The 18,242-nt window shown below is 41.5% G+C and overlaps 1 protein-coding gene across 1 annotated transcript in view; it reads left to right on the plus strand.

The window, feature by feature from the left end:
• LOC141128042 (uncharacterized) overlaps positions 1-18,242 on the plus strand; it is a 728,240-nt gene that overhangs the window by 509,615 nt on the left and 200,383 nt on the right. Inside the window, 2 exon segments of the mRNA XM_073615085.1 lie at positions 4,253-4,365; positions 15,184-15,323. Of these exon segments, the coding sequence (XP_073471186.1) occupies positions 4,253-4,365; positions 15,184-15,323 (253 nt within the window).

Genomic DNA, 18,242 nt, shown 5'->3' on the forward strand with positions numbered 1-18,242 from the left:
TTTTTATTTTTTGCGCTATAAACAAAAAAAGTGACAATTTTGAAAAAAACACAATATTTTGTACTTTTTGCTTTAATAAATATCCAAAAAATAAATTAATATTCTTTATCAGTTTAGACCAATATGTATTCTTCTACATATTTTTGGTAAAAAAATCGCAATAAGCGTAGATTGATTGGTTTGCGCATTAGGTTATAGCGTCTACAAAATAGGGGATAGATTTATGGCATTTTTATTTTTATTTTTTTTACTAGTAATGCCGGTGATCTGTGATTTTTATCAGGACTGCAACATTGTGACGGACACATCGGACACTTTTGACACTTTTTTGGGACCAATGACAGGGATCAGAGCTAAAAATAGCCACTGATTACTGTATGAATGTCACTGGCAGGGAAGGGGTTAACACTAGGGGGCGATCAAGGGGTTAACTGCATTCCCTTTGTGTGTTTCTAACTGTGGGGGCAATGTGGCTGACTAGAGGAGGAGAGAGATCATTGTTCCTACTTAGTGGGAATACACGATCTGTCTCCTCTCCCCTGACAGAACCGGAATTTGTGTCTACACACACAGATCCCTCTGTCACGAGCGATCACGGATGCCTGGTGGTCATCACGCCTGCAGGGGACACGCGCATTGTCTCTGGGGACATGCTGCGGGTGCAGGCCGATGCTGCAAGCTGACGTACAGCTACGAGGGCTCGCCCAGGGGAGCCAACCTGCCGCAGTATAACTGTGGCGACTGGTCGGGAAGTAGTTAATGGTATATTGGTACATAGGGGAGCTAAATTTTAGAAAAAAAAAAGGTGAACTTGCCTTTAAATAGTTTGTTTGGACCAAGCTGGAAGTTATTAAGTAAGCAGCGGAAAATGAGGGAGTACTAAGAGACTAAAGCACACCATAATTAAAAAATAGAGAGGCTAAAGGAACATTTACACACCAGCTCCAGCCAAAACACAGGTTTTGGTTTTGAATCAAATGGATTTTTCTGCTTTGCCATTTTTTAAAGATGTTTTACCTACTTCCTGTTCTGGTGACTCTACAGTAAGCTAAAAAAAAACCTTTACAACAGACACAGATAACCAGAGACAGAGAGACAAGTAAAAAAAAAAAAAAAAAAAACTGACCGAGATTATAACTTTTCTTTACTCTAGTTTAAAAGTTAGTCAAACATTTTTTAATAATGTCTGTTCCCCCGGGAAAGGTTTTGCTCTTTTGATGACCACTCAGGAACAGAGGAAAAATGTCCCAGTAAATACAGAAACAGCAATAAAAAACTCAGCCGAGATTTAAATTCTTTAAAATTCTGTCCTAAACATACAATTTTTGTATGTCATAGAAAATCGCCCAAACTTAGGGAAATTCACCTCTTGGACAGTTGTTGCAACAGGTGTCCCCATTTAAAGACACACCTCACCTCTTGTTCTGAGAAAAACTCTAAAATCTTGGATTTCTTCCTTCTGTTTTAATGGTTACAAGTACAGATAGAGGGGTACATCTTTTTTAATGGGGACACAGATTACAATTAATATTTGACAGGGGTTCTGACCCACATTATCCAAATAAAAAAAAAAAATTAATTCCTACAGGTAAGATTCATTTTAAATTATTTAGAATGGGATTGTGCCTTAACCAATTGAGTCCCAGAGTATTTTTCTTATTTCTTTTTACAGAAATGTCTTGGTTCCGCACTTTATATTTTTTAGGTTTAGTAGTCTACCCTAACTGATCATACGTTGTTTTTCTTTGGACAGCTAGGGCTTTAATTTAAAAACAGACTTGGATACATATACTTTTATTTTATGGGACTTCATTAGGAAGAAATAGTGAATTTCCAGTGCAACTTTAATGTAATTAGTACAGCCTCAGGAATGTATCAAGTCTGCTTAGGTACCACATACGTGTGATTTTTATGTAACATAATGAAATGGTTAGGCTCAAAGTGAAGGTTGCATTTCACTTTAGGACAGCTTTTTTCTCTTTGGCTGCTGCATGACGCTGGAAAAAATTGGATTGCGTAAATTTGGGCGGCACAGTGGTGTAGTGGATAGCACTTTCGCCTAGCAGTAAGAAGGGTTGCTGGTTCCAATCCCAACCACAACACTACCTGCCTGGAGTTTGCATGTTCTCCCTGTGCCTGCGTGGGTTTCTTCCCGGTACTCCGGTTTCCTCCCACACTCCAAAGACATGCTGGTAGGTTACTTGGATCCTGTCTAAATTGACCCTAGTATATATGAATGTGAGTTAGGGACCTTAGATTGTAAGCTCCTTGAGGGTAAGGACTGATGTGAATGTCCAGTGTATATGTAAAGCGCTGCATAAATTGATGGCGCTATATAAGTACCTGAAATAAAAATAACATAAAAAATAAAAATTGTGAGAACTACATTCAGATAAGATCCTGTCAGATTGGCCAGGACGCAAATTAACACAACATGGCTTTATTTCTGGTTTGTGATCACAAAAATTCCAAATGACATTGCATTCATTTACTTACTCACTTGCATTCACATAAAAAGAATTTGATGCTTACACAGTAAAATGGCAGATCATGAGGCTTTTTAAATGTGTTATACTATATGTATAACATTAATATACCTAATAATAACATGTACTGAAACAAATAAATAAACGTAATATGTATATTGTATTTTTTCATTTTTTTCCCTGCTTGAGCCTTCATACTAGAAGGAAATGCTATGATGTCATGCATGATGTCACGCCACTTCAAGCGATACCGCAATTCAGATGTGATAGGATACAATTACTCCTATGGAGTTCTGTGGAGCAAGATCAGAAGTGATCAGCTCCAGTGCTTAGTGCAGGATTCTGCTACCACTGATAGCTGGCTGTTCCAGCCCATATGCTGGCCAGAGCTGCTGCGTCCCAAAGCCCTTTTAAAACAACACTGGAATGAATAGTCTCTGTCCTTGTCCTCTTAACAACCAGTAAAAGTGCTTTATAACAAGCCTCTGCTAACCTTTGTAGCTGCAAGCACCTTGGAGTAATGGATCCTCAACTTTCTGAGAAAAAAAACTTCCAGTTTGATTTTCTCTCAATATCTCATGTTGTTTGGCGTAGGCACTGTGGAGCATTTCATCTGACAGCAGAATAACTGAAGACATTCAAGTTTTTCTCTTATCAACTTAATTCACCCTGCTCCCAGAGTTACTGCTCGCTGTTTACAGCTGGGACCAGAAGATTGAAAGTCACTGCTGGGAGGGCTAAACTATGTTGCCTAAAAGAATGACTTGAGTGCTTCAAAGCATTCGTTGTTAGTTGTCGAATCTGATTGCTCTGCAACAAAAGTAATTACGGTATCTATCCAAACCTGAATTCTAGTATATAAGTATTAAAACCCTCATGACTGACCCCTTTCCCCCTGAGGCATATAATAAGCATATACCTAAATTTTACCCAAGGCTTTTCTTACCATTCTGGGCTCACAGGAAATTTGGTTAAATTATGCAGGGTTTTTTTTTAATTTTTGTTCTGTTTTAAATACCTTGTAAGGACACAAGTTGATACACACAAAAACCTTAAGCCCCGTACACACGATCAGAATATCGTACAAAAAATACCAGTTTTGAAGAGATCATACGATAATCTGATCGTTAGTGCACAGCTGTCATCCAAAATTTTCCGAAGGGACAAACACGAAAAATGTTCTTGTACGATACCAGATGGTACAATCTTTGTTTAATTAGCACAGTTTTTGGCCAAAAATACAGAACAAATGCACTACAACACAGGACATCACTTCCGAATTGTTATTCTGTCGTACAAGAATTTTCATACTTTAGTAACCTATTCTTTTTTGATATGGAGATTAGCATCCAAAAAAACGGATGATCATTTGTCCGATAATCTGATTGTGTGTACTAGGCTTTAGTGTCAATTCAGTTAAAGTGGCAATGGGACCCCAAGGGGGCGTGAAATACAAACTCCTCCTAGGCTGTCTGCCAGTAAGATGTTTAAATTTTTGCTGTTTTGCTATAAAAACCTGACTATAATTCCGGTATTTAATTTTAAGAAAAATACTTTAACTTATGCAATTATGTATTGGAACCCAGTGTTTAAAATAGATGACTAAGGTATGCGCGCATAAGTGTGGTTTTGAATCAAGGTGTCAAAGACAGGATGCAACTTGTTGACCAGGTTTATATAAATGTGACCAGAGTTGGCTGAGCAATTACATATATTTATATCATCTCGAACAGATCCAAATTACCTTTTTATCCTTTCAATTTTAGGAGCCTGCTTCCGGAACACAGAACACAAGCCTGTGCTCTCTTGTTTCTCTGTATGCAACAACTGGAAAATAAAAATGCTATCACAGTGGAGGAAATTGATTTTTTCTTAAAAGGTACTGTTCAAAAATATATATTTGTTTACATTTGTGCACTGGCAGCCACTTTCTACTGCATTTCAGTAGGTTTTTTCTTTTTTGTTAGTAGTGGCAGTGGCATAGCAACAGAGCATATTGCTGTCACTTGTGGTCTGCAGATGTTTGCTGCTTCTTTCCCTCTCTCTGTTATCACTTGGTTGGATCTTTCCTACTCTAAAATTGGCTATACACATATAAATATATAGTATCTAATAACAGACACTAATCAAAATCAATTTGAAAAGAAAGTGTGCAGTAACTAGGGTATTACATGTGCTCTTTTAACCCATCCATGTATCCTTAGTTTGGATTGATTCACCAAGTACAGATAACCTTTAAATCATAAAAGGTCTTATAGCACATTCCCTAAGGGGCAATAAACACGTTTTTCAGCCAATCTGCTATTCTCGGGTGGCTTTAACCAGCAATCCACATTAGTGCATTAAACAGAGAGAAAACAGAGAGATCTCCAAAGTGGAAAAGTTTTTCTTTTTCTTAAATTTAATCAAGAGAAAAGTGCTGAAAATCTTCTGGTGCTGTACCAGCACCAGCTAATGTGTCCAGTCCTCCTCATCCTTTCCTGGTCTTTCTGAGATGGAGGAGCATAATCCCCATGCATGCTGATATCACTGACTTTGCTCAATGTGTTTTGTCAAAGTGGACTTCATCAGGAAGAGCTCCTGATGAAATCCACTGTGACGAAACATGTTGGGAAATGTCAGCGACCCTTTTGTTTATTTACTTTTACATATTTATGGTTCACATATGTGTCATATGCAGTATTTGCTGAAGGGATTAATATTCATTGGAGGAACAGGGGCTAAATTAGGAATTATCTATTAGTCTATTGAAAATACTTTATTGCACAGGGTTTTACTTTATATTGCTGTGCACTATTTATTTATATACAGCAGTAGAGTTGTGGGAGGAGTGATACAGCACTGAAAACACCAGAGTGCTTTCACAACTTTCATACCTCCCATCCTGTCTTCGACAATCAACATCTGCCGTGACACATTGCATGACACTACAGTGATTGGATTAAGGTGAATGAGTTATCTACATGTCTTTAAATTCTAATGTATGTTCCCAACTCTCATTTGAGATAAGGGACGCCACATCCAATAAGCAATGAAACTTATTTAAAGTGGAACTTTACCCATAACAACTTGATAAAAAATAATGTTCTTTAGAAAGTAACATACATTCCACATTAATAAGTGTGCTACCAAAAGTAGTGTCTGCTATAAACTTCCTCTATTATTGTTGTTGTTTCTTCTTACTGGAGTCTGTGATTTGCTAAAGACCAGAGCCCCTGAGCAGCAGTAAACCTAGGCTGTCAGCAGCTTGGCTTCTACAAATTTGAGCAAGGCGAGACAGTGTATTCCTGGATTTTAAGCAGTATAGGCAACTCATTTTTAATGTTATACATAGCTATACCTGCAAAAGGGTCCAGTCTGAAAAGATATAGCAGGACTTAATTTTCTCACTAAAATTCCACTTTTACATTTCAAAACAAGTCCATTTGAATGTGACTAACCACTACTAGTACTACTGACCCATGCCTTCCAACTTTTGAACTTGATAATGAGGGACATTTCGGGGAGGTAGTGTGTGTGTGTGGGCAAACATGATAGTGGGAGGGGCTTAAGGGCAGTGGTTAACCAAAACCTGGGCTTCCTTGTACCTATAAAGTATGTTTTGATTGCTGTGCCACAAGCTGGAGTCTCAGGGATACATTTAAACTGCAACACAATCATTTTGAAAAATCCAATCAATACATCTGGTTTTGTATAAACTGAAATTGGATTAGGAGGGACCTGAGGAACCCGGGATGGAGCTATAAAATAAGCACTGCAGTACGTGTAGCACATAGTAGCAAATGATGGTCATGGTCAAGTTCCCCCTAACAGTGGGAGTGGCTTAAAGAGGAATAATTCAGCAGAAGCTGAGCCTAGTTGCTGCATACAGTGCAGCATTGCTTAAACAAATGTACATCAGAAGGAAATATTATCTTAAATGTCAGAAATACGTAATATAACACTAAGGGCTCATTCACACTAGTGGTTGTAGGGGTGGTAAAACCATGGCTCAACTACAAGGTTTTACCACCTCGCCAAGTGCTCACCCTTTAGCTGCAGAGTCAGCAACAGGGGGTGATGCATTGGTGGACATTACTGCCCTCTGAGCCGAACCCATTCAAGTGAATTGGGATGCTCTGAAAAGCACTACTTTTTCAAATCGTACCACACCAAACTGCATAACACTGCAGTACCATGTTGTATTATGGCTGCAAACATGCTGCCATTAACAATTAATGGCACCCACGTGCATCTCACAAGGCCAGCACGGTTGCATTCAGTGTGGGAAATCCACATCCAATCTTTTCCCTTCCTGCACTGTGTTCCAGTGTGAATGAACCCTTAGGGAGAGAGAGAGAGGGAAGGATCACTATGGTATATGGAAGAAAGGAAAGAGGGATCACAATGGCACATGGAAGAAAGGGAGGAAGGATCACTATAGTACATGTAAGGCAGGATCACTATGGTACATGGAAGGCAGGAATGCTATGGCACAGCAGGGGTCCCCATCAGAATCCCTCCTTACATATCAGGTGTCCCCATCAGAATCCCTCCTTACGTCAAGGTCCCCATCTGAGGACCCCCTTATATCAAAGACCCCATCAGAGTACCCCCCAACAGCAGATGTCCTCATCAGAGTCCCTCCTTACATCAGGGTCCCCATCTAAGGACCCCCTTTTATCACAGTCTCCATTAGAGTCCCCCCCTACAGCAGGTGTCCCCATCAGAGGACCCCCTTATATTACAGTCCCCATCAGAGCCGGCCTCCAATGCCGGTGTCCCCATCAGTGTCCCCCCCACAGCAGACGTCCCCATCAGACTCCCCCCCACAGTAAGCATTCCTATCAGAGACCCCCCCACAGCAGGTGTTCCATCAGAGTCCCCCCCCACAGCAGGTGTCCCATCAGAGTCCCCCCCCACAGCAGGTGTCCCCATCAGAGTTCCCCCCCCACAGCAGGTGTCCCCATCAGAGTTCCCCCACAGCAGGTGTCCCCATCAAAGTCCCCCCACAGCAGGTGTCCTCATCAGAGTCCCCCCACAGAGGGTGTCTCCATTAGAGTCCCCCCCCCACAGCAGGTGTCCCCATCAAAGTCCCCCCTCCACAGCAGGTGTCCCTATCAGAGTCCCCCCACAGCAGGTGTCCCCATCAGAGTCCCCCCCACAGCAGGTTTCCCTATCAGATTCCCCCCACAGAAGGCGTCCCCATCAGAGTCCCCCACACAGCAGGTGTCCCTCAAAGCATACTATCACAAAAATAAAAATAGAAGTACACTCCTTATGTCTGATTTATTAAGATAAAAAAAGATGAACAGCATCACTAAAAAACTATTCAGGAAAGCTGAGCTCCTCCCCACCACACAATGAACTAATAGTTCCTCCCCACCCCACAACGACAAAAATACACTGCAAAATCAGGATGCCAATGACATTCTCATCCTCCCCCTACACATGATGGGACCACATGGGACCCCCCCCCCCCGGGAGCTGAAACCAGGAGACCATAGGATCACCCCCGAAAAAAAGATGGTACCCCTGAATGATACCACCTGCAGCCTGTTCCTAACCAAAGTATGCTCAGTGGGAATCCAGTCAATGAGAGACTGTGCTTATTGTTAGAATTGATCACACTGTTTCACAAGGAGCATGTGTAATAGCATCCGATCTGGCCAGAATGTGTGTGGATCCCAGCACACTGGGTATCCATGCTAATGTGATCAGTCATGCAACAATGTAAAAGTACTCATTCTCTTGCTTCCTCTAGTGACAGCTTGGTATTATTAGTGTGATGCCTGTCCTCCAGATATCCAAATCACCATAGCTGTTGGATCATGAGCAGGTAGAGTGGAATTGGCCACGCTATGTATCAGGCAGGTAAGCCAATACAGGTGTTGATCTCCTGTCAGTCCTGCAAGCTCACCGTTCCTATGGTTGATTCCTCTGTATCCAGTTAACCCATCCCCCTGTGCTGTGAGTAAAGAGCAAGTCAGCTCGATTGTTCCAGCCAGGTAATGGTGATAGTGGTGATACTGATTGCAGCAGACCATCCAGGTCATCGAGTAATAATGGATCCCATATTAGACATACTGGGCATCTCCCTTGGTTCCTTTCAAATGGCCAGGCATGCGGCGATTCGGGGGGTGGGGGGGTCCACTCCTGTGATCTGTCTACATTTTGTTTCGTTCCTCCCGGAACTTTGTCAGGACATAAGGGCTCCTATCCTATTGCTGGGTTTTAATACCTATATGCTCCGCCTACTGGCTATCATATTTACAAACAGGCATCACTCTATAGTAACCCCATCACATACTGTGCATACACCATAAAGTGTTCACCCAATTAAATAATTAGATAATGTGATTTAAAAATGCATGGTCGTGTTATCGTCCACACACACACACACACACACACACACATATCCGAATTTAAGATCTTGCTTGATCAAGTCTGGCCATTGGTCAGTCAGAGGGACATAACTGTGTCCTTTGAGAGTAAAAAGAGCATGGGAATCCAGAGGGTACATATAAATAAATACATTAGTTATAGAGGTAAGGTGCATATCTATACATATTTTATATCAACCCATCATCATTTCTGATATGATGGAGAGAAAGAACATATTTTTTGACGGGTAATCCACCAATCTAACTTATTGTTATGTATGGTCCTAATCTAAAGAAGGGGAAGGATTTAGAGAGAAAGAAGAGGAGAGAGGGAATAATAAGGAGGCGGTCATCCCTTAGTGATTTGTCTCCCAAGAATAGTCACAACGGATCAGGCTACTACATTCGTCCATTGCAGCTAAAGGGTGCAAAGCTTTACGTTTAGACCTCTGGGAGCATTTCACACTGAGCATACTTTGGTTAGGAACAGGCTGCAGGTGGTATCATTCAGGGGTACCATGTGGGCGGGGATTGTTGCAGCACGGCGCAGCCGCTCCACATGCACCGGACAGGGGGATTAGTGGAGTCCAGTACTGGAACTTGTTCTAGTACTGGGCTCCACTGCGGGACTTGGATTCGTAGGACAGCAGGATTTAAAATTCTGGGACTGTCCTGGCAAATCTGTGACATTTGGGAGGTATGCTGACCTGGATAAATGAAAACCAGATATGCAATAAACAAAGACATACCAGGCAAGAATTTAGCTGTCTTTCCAACAATTTGGGGGGGGGGGGGTGGTATACAAGTAGAACTGCATAAGAGAGGAGAGATGCTGCTGCTTGGATTACAGGTAAGGCGATGGCTGTCATCAGGTATTAAGGCCCAGGTGTGCAAAGAATTTATAGCATGTACAGTCCCAGATCTTAAAGTGATTGTAGGGGTTTGTTTTTTTTTTTTTAAATAACAAACATATCATACTTACCTCCACTGTGCAGCTCGTTTTGCACAGAGTAGCCCCGAACCTCGTCTTCTGGGGTCCCCGGCAGCTCTGGCGGCTCCTTCCCACATCAGTTAATCCCCTGGGAGAAGCGCTCTCCCAAGGAGGTTACCTTGCGGGCGCGCTCCCGAATCCAGCATTTGCGTCCATAGACACGAATGCCAGACTCTGCCCTACTCTCCGGTGCCCGTATCATTGGATTTGTGTGACAGCATCTGGGTCCAATTGCTGCGCTGCCATCAATCTATCCAATCAGGACATGAGACAATGGGCAGAGCTGGTGTGCTCATTCCCGTCGCGCAAATTTCTGGGCTCAGGTAAGTATAAGGGGGGCACTGGTGCATTAAAAAATGTTTTTCACTGTAATGCATAGAATGCATTAAGGTGAAAAACGGCGAGGGTTTATAACCCCTTTAAACTATGCCTGTAGTAGTTGAAATCCTTACTAAGCTTGGATATTAGGCACCATAAGATGCCATATCATACCTTTGTTTAGTACAGCAAGTCTTTTAACAGCTTTAATAAAGGCTCTTTATTTTCCCACACAAATTCTGATATTCTGAATGCTTCATATTGGATTGAGTTAAGGCATTTTCCCCCTTAACATAACAGTGTTTGGGACTGGAGTTATGTTGCTGAGACACCCTACTCTGAATCGTAGGATGGTGAAGTGGCTGTACATACTTTCCCCATTCCCTGAAGTCATGATATCCTGAGGGATACAACTGGTGCTGCCTAGAGGATTGTTGTTTTAAGAAAGCTATGGTGTTAAACTTTATAGTGCCTTATCTAAAGCAGTGCTTAGATGAATACTTTTTACCCTCTGCAGTTGAGATTTAAATATAGACAGACCTATAAAATGACTAGGCTATCTAAAAGGAATATATAAAACTGACACATCTGAGTAAATAAGGGCACAAATTGTTCTCAAGTCAAGGCTCCCACAGTGCTATGGTTTATGCAGTAAAAAATGTCTCAGCATGCTTTCAGTCATATTAATGCTAGGCAAACCCTGCTAATGCTAATGATGGCTAGCACATAAGCCAGATGAGACCCTGTAACCTTGATAGAAGGGTAATGGCTGTTTAGATCCACCATGCTCTATTCAAAGTTTTCTCTAGGTAAAATGTTACTTATTCCTGGTTTTGAAAGAAGCATAAATATTACATCATGTGTTCTCAAAGCAATTTGAACTGCAATGTCTGTATAATGTTAGCAGGGGTTGCAGGCCTATCAATACATACATTAATAAGGGCTCACAGAAACAATATTTACGCAGCAATGTACATTATTATATATTTAAAAAAAGCTATCAAGCAGATATGAGAAACATCATACAAAATTAAATAAATATTTAAAATATGTTAAAGCTGGACTCCAAATAAAACATTTATAAGGGAGCTGTATTGCCTGTCAAAAGATTTGTAATTCTGTCCATCCAGTCCTCAGATTTACACATCTCTGTATTACAGTGCAGCCCTGTCTGGCAACAGCATTAAAAAGGAGCAAAACAAATGTAGCGCCCCAGTAGGCTACTAGTGTTATATTTAATTTTTGGCCTCCCTGTAGCCAGAGAGAGCAACAATCATTTGGCAGTGTCTGTTCTGGTTTCTGCAGGTGCAGGCTTGGTTACTTTCCCCTGCATCCCATTCAGTTATGGGATATAGTGACTAGTAGGGGGCTGAAAGGGGTATAAATAGGCTGAGACCCAGAAGAGAGGTATCTTGTTCCTGGGGGACTAAGACCCTGAGGACTGGGACATTACATGCAGCTGAAAGAACCCTTTTTGGGGTCCTGGCTCCTGCTTTGGCTGGGGGCCTATGGCCAAGCCTCCTGAATTTCTTTAGAGAGCTCATCTAAGGATTCAGGACACAGGCAATTACAGAAACTGACTGATACTGCAGGCGGCAACACAGTATTCAGGACACATTCAGTGAGTGTCAGCCTTCTGGACTTTCTTTGGCCTCATTTGTAGAGCTTTTTCTATTTCCATTCAGGACTATACTTCTATTGAGAAGTCCCTATTTAGTACCAGTTTACAGTCAACATTTAATGGGGTGCCCTCACCCTGAGGGAATAGATCTGTTTTAGTGACTTCTACTACAGTTTGCTTGAAGTTTGTTTCCCAAGGCTCACCCTATCCCAGTTCTTAATGCAGAGTTCCACCCAAAAGTGGAAGCTTCGCTTATTCCGCCTCCCCGCCTCCACATTTGACACCTTTTCAGAGGGAGGGGGGAGCGGGTACCTGTTTTTGACAGCTACCCATCCCCACTTTCGAGAGAGCTTGATGCAGTGTGATTACTCGGAAGTTCGACCCCCCTCCTCCTTTCCCCGCCACCGGGCCATTCAGAAAGTACAGCGTGCTTTGCACATGTGCGGTAGGGAGCTGGCTGTGGAGCTGAAAGGCTTCACTGCCGGTTTTCCTTACCACGGCGGTGGCAGCACCCGAGAGCCAATGGAAACTGGGGTGCCGACATCACTGGATTCCAGGACAGATAAATGTCCTAATATTAAAAGTCAGCAGCTACAGTATGTGTAGCTGCTGACTTTTTCATTTTATAATAATAAACAATGTGCACCAAATAAATGCTGAAATAGCAGTCCCATAACATATAATTCATGTATGCATAACAAAGAAGTAAACTTCAAAGACAAATATTTAAAAGTCCAAATGTGAAATCTTTAAATTGATGAAAGTCCACGTGTAAGAATCCCAAACCAACTCACAGACAAATGTGCCAGTTCCCTTACCAAACAGTAATGATCTCCAAATGATAAGAGATTGACAGTGCAATAATCACCTCCATAGCCCTTCACTCACTGGTTACCCGAAGGTAGCACCTTAAATTAATAATGGGTAGGAGAATAAACAAAAAGAACGTACAGTAGTATGCTAAAACCACATGATTTATTAAAAGTAGATATACTCACAAAAGATAGCGTAACACAGGCAAGACACCCCACACCAGGAATCAACAGCAGGTGTACAACATCATATGCAACTGACCTCACTCTACGTGGTGCAATAGACGTCTTTAGAGGATTGGTTTATTGCACCAAGTGAAACGCTTGTAGGCCAGGACTTAGCCTTGACGTAGTGTATATGTTAAATGCCCTTGTTTCAGGTAAGCAGAATTCTTAGGGGAGGGGTTTAGGACCAATTCAGTGCAAATGATATCTCTTTGAGACACAGCCCACTGTTCCATGAGCTTAGAATATTTTGTTTTAGTAATATAGGAAGAAAGGTAGATTCATACATACATTTTTAAATATTCCCTGATCATAATCGTATAGGCAGACTATTTATTTAAAGAAACTACTCTATGCCACTACAGCCTACACTCCTTTTACTTTTTACTTGTAAGGTGACAGAGTTGCAGCTGTACTTTTCACAACCCATTTAACAGTTTTTTTTCTTCTTCAGAAAGCTTAGCTTAATACATATCAATATCTGGTCCCAGTTTTTCTTTAATATTCAGCAAGGTTCTCTCTCTGAATCTCAGACAAAGTATTTTTCTCCTCTTGAAGTTCACATGAAATATCTTTCATTGCCTTCACTTCTCAGCAACAGATGTCCCTTTTGTGATTGTGGAAAACTTTTTTCACCAGTCAGGGAACAGAATTTTTGTTACCATGCTATATAGTAAGGGATGTATGGTGATTTCTCTTAAAGACCCTGTTACACCACCTAACAAGTTTTCTTCATTTGCCTGGACATATTAAGGGTGCATTTACCCATTATTGGCCAGGCTGGTACTTTGCTTTTAGTATGAGAAAGTGGTTGTTTTATCTGCTATTTCTGAAATAATAAGAACCTAGCATTCTGCATTATGAGTCTTGTGGGAGAAAATAAGTAATAAGTAATTGTTGTTGCTTGAAAAAAATTCCAGTTTTACTCCAGAAGAGAACAATTTAAAATTCTTGTTTGTGGGTCTAGCAAATCAGAAAATAAGTCAACTCTTCTCTACATAAATGCTTTGCGTTTACTGAGAAACTGCACCTTACTGTTGCAGTTATTAGAAAAAATGAAATTATTCTTTACAGCCTGCCTCTCAAGAGTCTTGTTCATTCTGTATCATAGCATGAAGGGGTAATATGTTAAAAGTGTTTCATTTGTATTCCTTGATGAGAAGGCATTATAGTTTTACTCGTGTATTAAATCATGTGTGAAGGCACAAAAATCCACTTTCCCTGGCAGTATCTTTCAACCAGTGCCATTTGCTTATCTTTTTTATAATGAATAATAAAGAAAATCCTGCAAGCCTTCACATTTCCAACAGCGATCAGCAGTCACAAACTGCTGTCAGATCTAGACAGCACAAATTAAATGGTGTGATTTTACATTTCTATTGCAAAACTTTAATGTAACTAATGTAACTAATCAGCATTATCCTATGGAAAATGTTTTACAAATAAAAGATATGGAAGTATTGACTACCGAAGTACAGTGGTAAAGAATAGACCATAGCAAACAATTGGAAAACTTTATTTTAATAAACCTTCTAAAATTGTTATATTCATTATGAACAAATGATGTGCACTCCTAAATGGTAGCCATTGCCATACATAGACTTTGAGAACAAAAATGTCAGCATAGTAAATATGGTACAATAATCATAGTGAACCCTGTTATTATCTTGTATTCCAAAAGTGGCTTTTGAATTTCATTTAGTCTCTTCTATATAGGTTTATGCATTTTCTATTCAGTTTAAAGGGGTTGTAAAGGTAAAAGTTTTTTCACCTTAATGCATTTTATGCATTAAGGTGAAAAAACATCCGACAATACCGCCCCTCCCCCCAGCCCCCCCCCCCGTTTTACTTACCTGACCCCGCGAAAGTCCCGCGCTCGCCCCCAACATCCTCTTCGCCGCTCAGCCTGGCCGTTGATTGGCCAGAGTGGATGGATTGAAAGCAGCGCAGCCATTGGCTCACGCTGCTGTCAATCACATCCAATGATGCGGCGCGCCAGGGGCGGGGCCGAGTGATACAGTGAGCAGCTATGGCCGCCGGCTGTATCACGGGAGTGCACCCACAAGCACTCAACACCATGCGAGGGAGCTCGCATGAAGGCGTTGAGTCCTTGCGGGGGTGAGCCGAGACAGCCGCTGAGGGACCCCAGAAGACCAGGTTCAGGGCCACTCAGTGCAAAACGAGCTGCACAGTGGAGGTAAGTATAACATGTTTGTTATTTAAAAAAAAATATATATATCTTTAGTGATCCTTTAATGAACCCACTGAAGTTTGGGACCTTGATGGCCAGTTTTGCATTAGATATAATATTAATATATTTTGAAAATACAATAATTAATACAATTTTACTTGTCCTTGAATTTTACAGGCAGCTACACATTCAACAAAGAAAATCTAAATGGTTGTAACTACACCCTAAATCCACCATCATGGTTGCCTTATGACAAATGGGAAGAATTAATGTTTTTGTCAGGCACTTCAGTACAACTCAGGCAGTTGTGTCACCAGGTAAAGAATTAGGGATTGTGAGTGGAAGAGTTATAACATCTGTTTGCTTACATTTTCAATAGATACTGTATGCATTTAACGAGAGAGACATGAAACAGCATAGTGGCTGAATCAAGCTACAATTTTGAATAGAGGGGAGTGTGGTTTAAATAAGTCTTTGTTTGGGTGGAAATGTTGCATTTGACAAAAATGCCCACCTAGATGAGTCCTAAGATACTGAACAAAGTAATGATCAATCACAAGTGTTTGAATGGAAAGTGCAACATTTGACAAGAAAAGGCTGCTTTTGATCTATTTTGCCTGCAGTTTAAACGCACATTAATAGGACATGCTGTGGCCAAAAAACGCAAAGCAACTTTTGAACTGTCATCTACACCAATGTTTCTCAACTTTTTACAGTGAAGTACCCCAGCAGATCTAAAAAAAAATCCTAAGTACCCCTGTCTCGAGAAAGTAATTTCTATTGTTTGGGTGTCATGGTTTATGTGTGTCAGTATGTGTTTGTGATGATTTCTGTATGTTTTTTTTGATGGTTTTTGTTTGTGTGCAAAATCATCATCAAATGCAGCCTCACCAGTGTCCATCAACGCAGCCTGATCAGCGCCCAACTGCAGCCTCACCATTGCCCACCAATGCAGCCTGATCAGTATCCATCAATGCAGCCTGATCAGTGTCCATCAATGTAGCCTGATCAGTGTCCATCAATACAGCCTCATCAGTGTCCATAAATGCAGCCTCATCAGTGTCCATCAATTCAGCCTCACCAGTGTCCATCAACACAGCCTGATTATTGCCCACCAATGCAGCCTCATCAGTGTCCAACTGCAGCCTCACTATTGCCCACCAATGCAGCCTCATCAGTGTCCAACTGCAGCCTCATCATTGCCCACCAATGCAGCCTCATCAGTGTCAAACTGCAGCCTCACCATTGCCCACCAATGCAGCCTCATCAGTGTCCATCAATGCAGCCTCATCGGTGTCCATAAATGCAGCCTCACCATTGCTCACCAATGCAGCCTCATCAGTTTCCATCAATGCAGCCTCATCAGTGTCCATCAATGCAGCCTCGCCAGTGTCCATCTATGCAGCCTCACCAGTGTCCATCAGTGCAGCCTCACCATTGCCCACCAATGCAGCCTCATCAGTTTCCATCAATGCAGCCTTGCCATTGTCCATCAATGCAGCCTCACCAGTGTCCATCAATGCAGCCTCATCAGTGTCCATCAATGCAGCCTCACCAGTGTCCATCAATGCAGCATCACCAGTGTCCATCAATGCAGCCTCATCAGTGTCCATCAATGCAGCCTCACCATTGCCCACCAATGCAGCCTCATCAGTGTCCATCAATGCAGCCTCACCAGTGCCCATCAATGCAGCCTGATTAGTGTCCATCAGCTCAGCCTGTTCACTGCCCATTAGTGCAGACTATCAGTGTCCATAGAATGCATGAAGGTGAAAAACCTCCTTTACAACCACTTTAAGTGTTTGGCAGGTGAGAGAGGGGTTAATTAATTTACAATGCTATTTGTAATATGCAGCACAAAGGGGTTAATGTATTGTCATTGGTCACTGATGCATTAGTGACCAGTGGCAATTGATGAACCCCTTTGTGCTGCATTAGTGGCACCCGTGTCAGTGTTTATTAACCCCTTCATGCTGCATCATAAAGGAGTTAATTAGCACTGCCACTGGTGCCACTGCCACTAATGCAGCACAAAGGGGTTTATTAATTACCACTGGTCACTAATGCATCAGTGACCAATGGTAATCCATTAACCCTCTCCATGCTACCTATTACAAATAGCATTGTAGATTAATTAAACTGCCCTCCGCCTTTAAAAAAAAAAAGTTAAGCACTGCAGTAGGAGTACACAGATAAGACACAGCAGTACAGTCAGCAATGTTATCAGCCTCTCCTCAGTGACTTGTCCATGACAGTGAACGCTCCGAGCAGGTAACAGCATCAGCACTCCTCTTCCATCACACTGGGCGGGGCGGGGACTTGTACCGCTCTGCTGCAGGCAGCTCTGTAAATATAAAGCTGTGTAGTGGCAGCCGTAGGGTGACCACACTTCCAAACTGCCATTCAGGGACACCTCCCTTTCCAAAAAAAGATGAGGGGGCATGTAGTCTCAGTATTGACGGGGAATTCGGCGGTGGTTGTTTTTTTTGGGTGAATGGCTGGTGTTAGCACTTAAGTCATCCCGACACCATGCTTGATATGGTGTCAGGATGATCAAATCACATTATTTGTATTACTACATTGTAATATAAAATGAAATAGTTCAACTCGCCATAATACAGAATCAGTGGAAACCCTGAGCGTGCCACTTGCCATCAGATGCAGTTTGCCACCATTGCCTGCTACCAAATGCAGCTTGTTACTTGCCACTGCCGCCATGTGCAGTGTGCCACTTGTCACATGCAGCCTGCCACCTGCAGCCAAGTGTTAATTTCGTCTACTAAAACGACTAAAACATTTTAGTCGACTAAATGAATACTATTTTAGTCTACTAAAATACGACCAAAACTAAAACAATTGAGATGACTAAAATACTACTAAAACTAAAATGCCATTTTTGTCAAAAGACTAAAACTACACTGAAATTTGACTTCAAAATTAACACTGGTCTGTAGTGCATGTTTATACCTCAATACCTTAAATAATAACATATGAGATGTTTCACTCGTGCAGTATATAATGAGTTTGGAAATTGTAGAGAAATGTTACCTAATGCATTACAATTTAATTACACCCATTAGATTTTAGACGACTAAAATGTACTGGAGATTTTAGTCGACTTAAAGGTAGGACATTTTAGTCGACTAAAATGTACTGGAGTTTTAGTCGACTTAATACTACTAAAACTAAAACAATTGCAGAAGACTAAAATGGGACTAAAACTAAAATGCCATTTT

This window comes from Aquarana catesbeiana, linkage group LG02, assembly GCF_042186555.1.
Source record: "Aquarana catesbeiana isolate 2022-GZ linkage group LG02, ASM4218655v1, whole genome shotgun sequence".
Taxonomy (NCBI): Eukaryota; Metazoa; Chordata; class Amphibia; order Anura; family Ranidae; genus Aquarana; species Aquarana catesbeiana.